This window comes from Sphaeramia orbicularis, unplaced genomic scaffold (assembly GCF_902148855.1).
Source record: "Sphaeramia orbicularis unplaced genomic scaffold, fSphaOr1.1, whole genome shotgun sequence".
Classification (NCBI taxonomy): Eukaryota; Metazoa; Chordata; class Actinopteri; order Kurtiformes; family Apogonidae; genus Sphaeramia; species Sphaeramia orbicularis.
In genome coordinates this window covers 276,413-285,350 of record NW_021941596.1, presented here as the reverse complement: position 1 = coordinate 285,350, position 8,938 = coordinate 276,413, and the positions used below count along the sequence as shown (strand labels likewise).

At 37.1% G+C, this 8,938-nt stretch overlaps 2 protein-coding genes across 2 annotated transcripts in view; both read left to right on the top strand.

Moving 5' to 3' along the window:
* Positions 1 to 351: 351 nt before the first annotated feature.
* Positions 352 to 2,644, top strand: LOC115416358 (bifunctional arginine demethylase and lysyl-hydroxylase JMJD6-like; the record flags this gene model as incomplete). Its single annotated transcript, XM_030130102.1, has 2 exons — positions 352 to 577; positions 2,115 to 2,644. Coding segments are annotated over 2 exons (361 nt in total), but the record flags the coding sequence as incomplete, so codon positions are not given.
* A 6,206-nt stretch (positions 2,645 to 8,850) lies between these two features.
* Positions 8,851 to 8,938, top strand: part of LOC115416357 (protein TsetseEP-like) — a 30,615-nt gene continuing 30,527 nt past the window's right edge. Inside the window, exon 1 of the mRNA XM_030130100.1 lies at positions 8,851 to 8,929. Within this exon, the coding sequence (XP_029985960.1) occupies positions 8,851 to 8,929 (79 nt within the window). The remainder of the gene's footprint in view (positions 8,930 to 8,938) is intronic.

Here is an 8,938-nt window from a genome sequence, read left to right as displayed (position 1 = left end):
GCACACAATGATCTAGAGCAACTACATATATGATCACATGGAAATAGAGGAAAGATTATTTATATAAACTCATAAAGTTTTATTGTGAACATTACTGTTGTTTTTCAGAATAAATGTGATTTTTTTTTTTTTTTTACTATAACCCACTGTTTTAAGCATTTATTATATATAATAATGATAATTAAAGGACAGATAATGAAAGTTAAGTTCTTCCTGAAAAAGGTGCAAAAGAATTAGAACAAAACGCATTTTCAGACACTTATTTCAAATCCAACTTAAATAAATCCAGTCTTGTTCCAGTCCTTAAAGGGTTCAAACTCTCTGAATCCCGTCCATCTGTGGTCGTTTCAGGATCTTGAAGCAGGAGCGTCCGACCTGGCGGCTCTGGCCGATAAAGTCGACCTCCAGGTCAACGGGCATCGCCTCCGACAGCTCCAGCGACTCTTCGTCGTCCTCATCCTCCAGCTCATCGGACTCCGACTCTGATGTGAGTTCACACAGAAAAAACACCGTTAAAGCGTTAAACGGTGAAAGCAGAACCGGACCGAGGCAGCATCATGAACAGAACAAATACCACGTATGTGACCGTCATCAGTGGAAAAAAACACCTGAACCTCACGACTGAACTGTAGACTGTGAACAAACGGACTCAGTGTTTAGTTTTCATTCTTTTCTTCTGCACATCTTTAACCCTTTCATTCCCACTTGATCTGTCACCATTTTAATTAAATACAGTAAAACTTATATCAATATATTCATGTTAGATTAGAGTTAAGTCTCTATTATTATTCACAGTATTAACCCTTTCATGCACTTTCTCACTGTCCAAAGGGTTCTAAAGGTAATATAGTCCAAACCACATGGGTTCAGTCTGTATAGACCCTCAGACATACAATGAACTAAAGGATCATCTTAGAATGTGGACTGATCTGGGATCTGCTGAAGTGAACCTCCTCAGACCCAGACATGGGTTTACTGTCCACATTTGGACATGAGGTTCACAGATTTATACAAAAAAACCAAAACCAAAAAACTGTCCAACGCAAAGGACATTCTATAAAACAATAAAAAAGAAACGAATTAGCAAAGAATTGACTAAAATAAAGTTTAAAAAAAAAGATGAAAAGCATAAACAACAAATTAACAAAACGACCAAAATAATTAATAAAATGAACAAAATGAACAAAAAAATCAACAAAATAAGTAACATGAGCAAAATAAAACAAACTGAACAAAGTTGAAGATAAAAAGGGCAACAAAATGAACAAACAATTAAGAAAAATCATTAAATGAACAAAACAGCCAAAACTAGAAGCACTCGGAGAGCGCAGACCTCCGCCAAGGCTGATCAGTGCCCCCCCCCCCCCCCCCCCCCCCCCCCCGTGGGCCCCCCCACCCCCGATCACCACCAAAATTTAATCATTTCTTCCTTATCCCATTTCCAACAAACCCTGAAAATTTCATCCAAATCTGTCCATAACTTTTGAGTTATGTTGCACACTAACGGACAGACAAACAAACAAACAAACAAACCCTGGCAAAAACATAACCTCCTTGGCGGAGGTAATAATCAATGAAATGAATAAAAAATCAACAAAATAATAAGTAACATGAGCAAAATAAGATACAAACTAAACAAAATTGAAGAAAAAAATGTAAAATAGGAAACAAAATGAATAAAAAATGAATAAAATAAGGTTGTAGATGTTTTTATGTTCAGTTAATGATAGATTTGACTGAAAAAGTCACTTTTTCTTCATTTTTCTGTTTTTGATCAAATAACTTTAACTTAAATTTACTCTGAGTTTGAATGAACATTTACATGATCAGTGAATTAAATACAGAAAATACAGGATTTACACAGAAAAATGTCAAATGCAGAGGATAATATTAATAAACGGTGATAAATCAAAGTTAAATGGACATAAATTCTTGTGAACTGATAAGTGTGTCTGGGTCTGAAAGGATTAAAGTGACCGGACTGAACTGATTGTCCCTGTTCTTGTTCTGTGTCTAATATTGGTGTGACAGTTTGAATTTACAGCCGCCAACAGGTGGAACATGTGATGGTGTAACATGTAACATGACCCCACGTGTCTCTGCGTGTCCATCAGGCCGAGTCAGGCTCCGAGGGGGACGCCATGTCCCACCGCCGCAAGAAGAGACGCACCTGCAGCAGCGCTGCCGCCAACGGAGACACCAGCAGCCAGGATGACTGTGTCAGCAAGGAGAGGAGCTCATCCCGGTGACCTCTGACCCCCCCGGCCTCCGCGCTGACCCCGCCCACAGTGTCTGTCCGTGGGAGGAGATGGCGCACTGAGGACATTAAAGGGTCAGTGGGGGATTTTCTGAACTTTAGACAAAGCAGTGAATGAATCTACAAACAGCAGAAACACAACGAACACTAATACGACCTGATGATTGACAGGTTAAAGCAGTGGTGTCCAACATACGGCCCGTGGACCAAAACCGGGACGTCAAGAGTCCGATCCGTCCCATCATACACTGAGATATTAAATTATCTCTGAAATCACTGAAATTATTAAATATTGGTGTTAAAATCCTTCACATTCAGTCTAATATGATCTAAAGTGGATCAGAACCAGTGGAATAAGAACAGAATAACCCAGAAATAATGACAAATACAGACCTTTTATTTTAGTGAAAGAAGAAAAATTATATGAAAATGTTGACGTTTACAAACTATCCTTAAACTATAAATGTGAATAACCGGAAATGTCTTAAGAAAAATAAGTGCAATTTATTCAGTCCAAGTGTAAATAATTTAAAGTCTGATATTTTTCCTGTTGACCAGGGGTATCAAACATGCGGTCCGTGGGCCAAAACCAGGCCGCCAAACGGTCCAATCCAGTTCACGGGATGAATTTATGAAATGCAAGAACTACACAAAACATGAACAACATTCAAGGACGTCAAACTAAATGGATTTGAACACCATTAACTGTTAATATCAGTCATTTTTGTATTTAATGGGAGGGGTTGAACTCTGGAGGTCCGGTTCTGGTCCACGGGCCTTATGTTGGACCCCCCTGTCGTTCCTTTTCGTTTCCTGATGTAAACACCTGGCCCTTTTTCCAGTTGGATCTGTTTGTCGATGAATCCACTGCTTCTTTAATGAGGTTAAAGGGCAGAAAATCACCAGAGTTCGACTGCAAAACGAGTCGACGCAGAAAATCTGTTTAATATTAGCACTTTGAAAACCATCCAACAGATTCTAGTTTTGTGACTCCAGCGCCTGCATCAGGACTCGATGTGTGTTCGCAGGAAACATTAAGGCCAGAATCTGTTTTCTATGAGTTTATTTACTGAACCAGTGCCTCTGAATTTCCCCAAAATAGAAGAAAATGGTGCCAACGCTCCGGGTTGAAAGTGTTCAAATCATCGTTTACAAGTGAATGTTCGTCACCGGTGGAAACCATCAGTGTTTGTCGGAAAAAAAGACCCAAATACTAACGTCAGAACCCCCCAAAAATGAACGAAATCAGTGAAAATGTCCAACGTTCTCCGTTTGTTTTCTCATGATTTAAATAAAATAAACCTGTCGTTGCAGCTTCAGTTTCAGATGTGACAGAAAAACAACGATCGCAGCGAGAAAAAGGAATTATGTCCAAAATAAAAGAAGAATCTGTGTGTGGCTTTAGTTCATCATAAAAAATCCAAACTGAAGCCGCAACGTGTTGACGTTTTAACCTGAAAACCAGTAATAAACTGTTATCGCCGTCGCTCTTCATTTTCATCAGTTCTTCACGTTGTTTCGTTATTGTTTGGTTTTTGTGAATGAAACTAGAAGCGTCTTTATGTGAATGAAAAGTGTCCGACCATTGGTTCTGATGATTTAACGTGGAGTCCAATCAGTCGCTTTAGTTTCACAGCCTTAAAGGAAACGCGAAGCATTGAAGCAGACGCTTTCGTGATGCGTTCAGGACCTGTTGAACTGTGGGAAAGGGAAGGTTCACAGTGTTTCAGCTGCATTTATGATGATGGGAAACGGAGATTAAAGGAGAAACAAATGCCAAAGAACTTAAGAAATAGCAGGAAGATTAGGGGCAAGAATCTGACCAAATGATACTATCACGATATATCACGATACTGTTTACAAGGCAATATTTTTTTATTATTCTTATTTTTTTAAGATTATTTCCTAGAAAAATTTGATTACACCAGAAATATGCACCAATACTAAAGAGAACAGGATCTAATATTTTATGATAAAACTTTCTTCTGTAAAAAGTTAAAGCGCAGGATTTGGATAAACGAAGTTATAACACACATCTTTACCAGAACAAAAAACACACACACAAAGTAAATAAAAGGATGTTTTATAGACTTTACAATTTAAGATCCTGCTCAAATGTTCATTTACTATTAGTTGTGAATAGAATGTATAGTGTTCAGTCCCTGAATCATCCATCTGAACAGTATTTATGTTCAGTCCCAAAAAAAAACCAACATCTGCATCTTTCAGACAGAAAAGGTGCTTTTAAGATGATTAAAATAATCGTTATTTAACAAAACAGTGTTACCAATAAAATAAAAAAAAATTACATGTATGACCAATGTCACAATACTGCATATGTAGAACAGAGTAAAATACCCATGTGAATATAGAACTAAAAGAGTAAAATACCCATGTGAATATAGAAATAGTAAAATACCCAGAAATAAGAGTAAAATACCCATGTGAATATAGAAATAAGAGTAAAATACCCAGAAATAAGAGTAAAATACCCATGTGAATATAGAAATATTTTACCCTTTAAACATGTTTGTAATGGAAAGAAACCAGAATTTTTGATGCAAAAAATAGACAAAAAAATGTGTTTTATTCTTTAATACGCTACATAAAATTTGGATTATTTTTTTATTATCATTTTAATTTCATCCAAAATTGGTTCATATTATTATTTTTGGTTCTGGGTCAAATGTTAAATGTGTCAGTGTGTATTTTGTACTCACTTGGTAGAAGGGTGTTAGTGTTGGAATTTAACACTGTTGCGCCCCCCCCAAAGGTGAGGCAAAGGCTATTGCTTATGGTTCAGTTTATTCATTGTGTTACACTTTAGCAGCAAAACTATTGGTTGAATTCATACCAACTGGGTTTATAGTGGTTACATTTGGGGAAAAGTAGGTTAAATTCCAATTTTCCTCTGAATTTTTTCAACTCTTTTTTTTTTTTTTTCCATTTACGAATTTACATTTACAAATGGGTGGAATTTCACATGTCTATAAAAATATCAATTTTGTTTCAATTTAGAGGCTATTATACATCACTCTGACGTACATCTAAGGCATATGTATTTTTTCACTTTTTTTTTCTTTTTGTTTTTTTAAAGGATCAGGAAATCAGTCCAATACTCCATAAATTCATCATTTCTAATCAACTCATTCTGAAAAACTAAATTAAATTGTTTTAATAAATGAATGCTATTGAGGAACATGATGACATCAGCTGGATCAATGCCAAAATAAACTACAATATGTGTGAGGGGGCGGGGCTTGTTGTGCCTAGAACCACTTGTTTATAATGTGATGCTTTTAGTGGATGGATCAGAATTTAAAAATCAGGCAAAATTGGACAGCTGCTGAATTCTGATCTAAAACAAACTGTAAAATAATCTGAGTTTTAATAAGATGAAGTGTAAAGTGTGTTTAATATGTTCACCTGGAGGTTAAAGGTAAAACAGGTTGACTGGGTAGATCTGCATCACTTTTAAACCAGATAAATGGACTAAACAGTGGAATAATCTGCAGGTTTGTCGATCAGTAGGTTCTTCTTTTCTTTTCTTTCTAATCTTTATTTCGAACATAGATGGTGAAATCAAAACCAACCAACAAAATATCAGTAATGATGCAGAAAAGGTTGAAAAGTAAAAAAAAAAAAAGAAAAGACTAAACTAAATTAAATAAAATTAAACCTGCTTAAAATTAAACAGCAGAAAATGGAAGAACCTTCACGTTTCAGACGCTCAAAGTCATTTTTACTGAAAAAAAAAAAAAAAAAACAGTCCCTGGAAACCATTAGTTCTGGTTCCAGTCTCGGTTTTCTGGCTGATCTGCTGTTTTCTGCATCTCATGAGTCAGTGAAATCTGTGGAATTGATCCTGTTACGGCGTAAAAATGATTGGCTGCAGATCTGATCCGAGTTTCACACACACACAAGACACTGAAACATACTGTTGATCAACTATGGATGAAACACAGATTTATTTGGATCTGCGTTTGTTTTTTGTTCTTTTATATATTTTTAAGATGAAAGTCGTGTGGCCTTTTTAAATCAGACTGTGACGGTCCAGACCTGGTCCCTGGTGGGTCTTGGGTTTATCTGACTCGGTTCTCACTGATCTGACTTAGGAGGAAACAGAGCTCGGTTCTTGTTTAGTCTGGATTTCGGCTCCGTTTCCATCGTTATTATCAGATGAAGCTGAAACGTGTGAACTTTTCCTTTACAGCAGAGGACACTTCGTTACCCACAATGCACTGCTGCAGAGCCACTTCAGCTCGTCCTCAGGTTCTGCGTCTTGTCTCAAACCGATGACAGATGGTTCTTCAGCTGAAATTAGACAACGGTTTGTAGTTTGAGGAGAACAGCTGATCCAGAACCTGCACGGTGAAAGATTTGACCCAAAGCCACAGATCCACCCGTTAGAGGAGATGAGCAGTGAATGTTTAGGGTTTGAGTCTGATCTGGATCCAGATCCGGGTCTTTAATTCCTGTGTGATTCCGTTCTGGATTCGGATCTGAGTCTTTCAGTCCTCTGTGATTCTGTTCTGGATCTGGATCCGGGTCTTTCAGTCCTCAGAGTCTGTTCTGGATCCAGTTCCAGGTCTGTCAGTCCTCTGTGATTCTGTTCTGGATCCGGATCTGGGTCTTTCAGTCGTCTGTGATTCTGTGGTTTAGATTAAGTGCCTCTGCAACATCTGTGGGTCCATTGCTAGTCTCTTGTGGTTCCGTTGTGGGTTAGTTGTGGTTCTGTGCGTCCACTGTGGGTCTGTTGCGCTTCTGTTGTGGGTCCGTGGGTCCATTACAGTTCTGTTACAGTTCTGTTGTGGTCCCATTGCAGTACTGTTGTGGTTCTGTTGTGGTACGGTTGCAGTTCTGTTGTGGGTCCATTGCGGTTCTGTTGTGGTTCTGTTGTGGTTCCGTGGTGTTAGTGTGACTGCTTCAGTGTTTTTATCGGTTCTTAAACTAATTTAATGGCACTATGTTGGTCACACGGTGCCTTCCGTCGCCTCGGTCTGAGTCTTCATCCTTGTTTCCATGACGACGGAGAGGAGGAGGTGGAGACGCTCAGACAGACGCTGATGTGACAAATTTACTTTTGTTGGTCAATAAAAACTTTTCTACTACAAAATGCTTCGATTTTTTCACATTTATGTAGTTTTTAAACATAAATATTGATATAAAATAGAATGTTTTCATGTTTTCATCACGTACAAACTTTGTACATGATGTCAATAAAGTACGAAACTCTTCTCATATAACTGGAAAATTTTCATGTTAAAACAAGTTCCTTTTCATTTATACATGAAAATATATTAATTTAATCTCCTTTTTAAGCAAGAAAATGTTTCTTTTTCTATGATTTAATAAAATAATGTCTAACATATATTCATATAAGGAAAATGTTTTTATAAAGTGAAAATAAATGATTATATTTGAAATTTCTCAAAGTGAAAAGATCTTGTTATAGAAGGTTATGCAGTGCAGTTTGTCATAACACAAATATCTCATACATTGAAATTCTCACATAAAACTAAAATATCAAAGTATATTGATTTTTGTTTTATTTTGATATTAATGCATTTAAATAAAAGGTAAAATATATTTTATTTTGTAGGGTAAATAACCCATCTTTTTTGGTCCCTTACTTTGAAAGGGAAATGGTCTTTTATTCTGAAAGGTGAATTGTCTTTTAATTTGAAAGATAAATGGTCCTCTTTGAAAGTTAAGTTCACTTATGTGTGTTTTAAAGGACCACTTGGGTCTAATTTAGAAACAGGAAGTCCTTTATTTTGAATGTTTTTTGTTGTGAAAGGTAAATGGTCTTTTAATTTGAAAGGTAGAATGACGATGAGTTCATTCTTACTCTGAAAGATGAATTTGGAAGTTAATTGATTTTTTATTTTTATTTTGAAATTTTCTACCCTTCATCTTTGAAACTTGAATAATATATTGTTTTAAAGTTTTTATTCTATAAGGTGACTAGTCTTTTAACATGAAAGTTAAGAAGTCTTATTTGGAAGCTGACTTTTTACTCTAAAAGGCCTATAGTCTTTTAGTTTGAAAGTTTATTTTTCATTGTTAAAAGCGAGTAGACTTTTATTTTGAAAGGTAATAGTCTACCCTGTTTGTCGGGCTTTTATTTTGGACTGTGAATAGACTTTTATTGTGAAAGTACCCATTCTGATATTTATTCTTTTACTTTGAAAGGTGATTGTCCACTCTGTTAGTCCGTTTTTTTTTTTTTTGGAAGGTGAATAGACTTGTATTTTGAAAGTTAAGTCCATTCTGATTTTTGGTCTTTTATTTTGAAAGGTAACTGTCCACTCTGATCTTTCTTTTATTTTGAAAGGTATATGTCCACTCTGTCAGTCGGTCTTTTATTTTGGAAGGTAAATGGTCTTTTATTTTGAAAGGCTGCGTGTTTTCCGCCAGCTGACGGGCTGTGGAGGATCAGATTAGACCCACGTCAGAGACGCTCCGGTCCTCAGTGTGTGTGACACCGCGACTCGAACACACACACCGGCCGCCGCTGCTGCTCCTCCTGCCCGGCTCTCAGTGACTCCATCCCGGCTCTGTGTCTGACGGCTCCCCCCTGGACCCCCACCATGGACCTGGACCCCACCGTCGTCATCCCCGCCCTCCTCTTCACGGTAGTCGCCGTGTACTTCGCCTCGTCGCTGCTCAGTAAGAAGC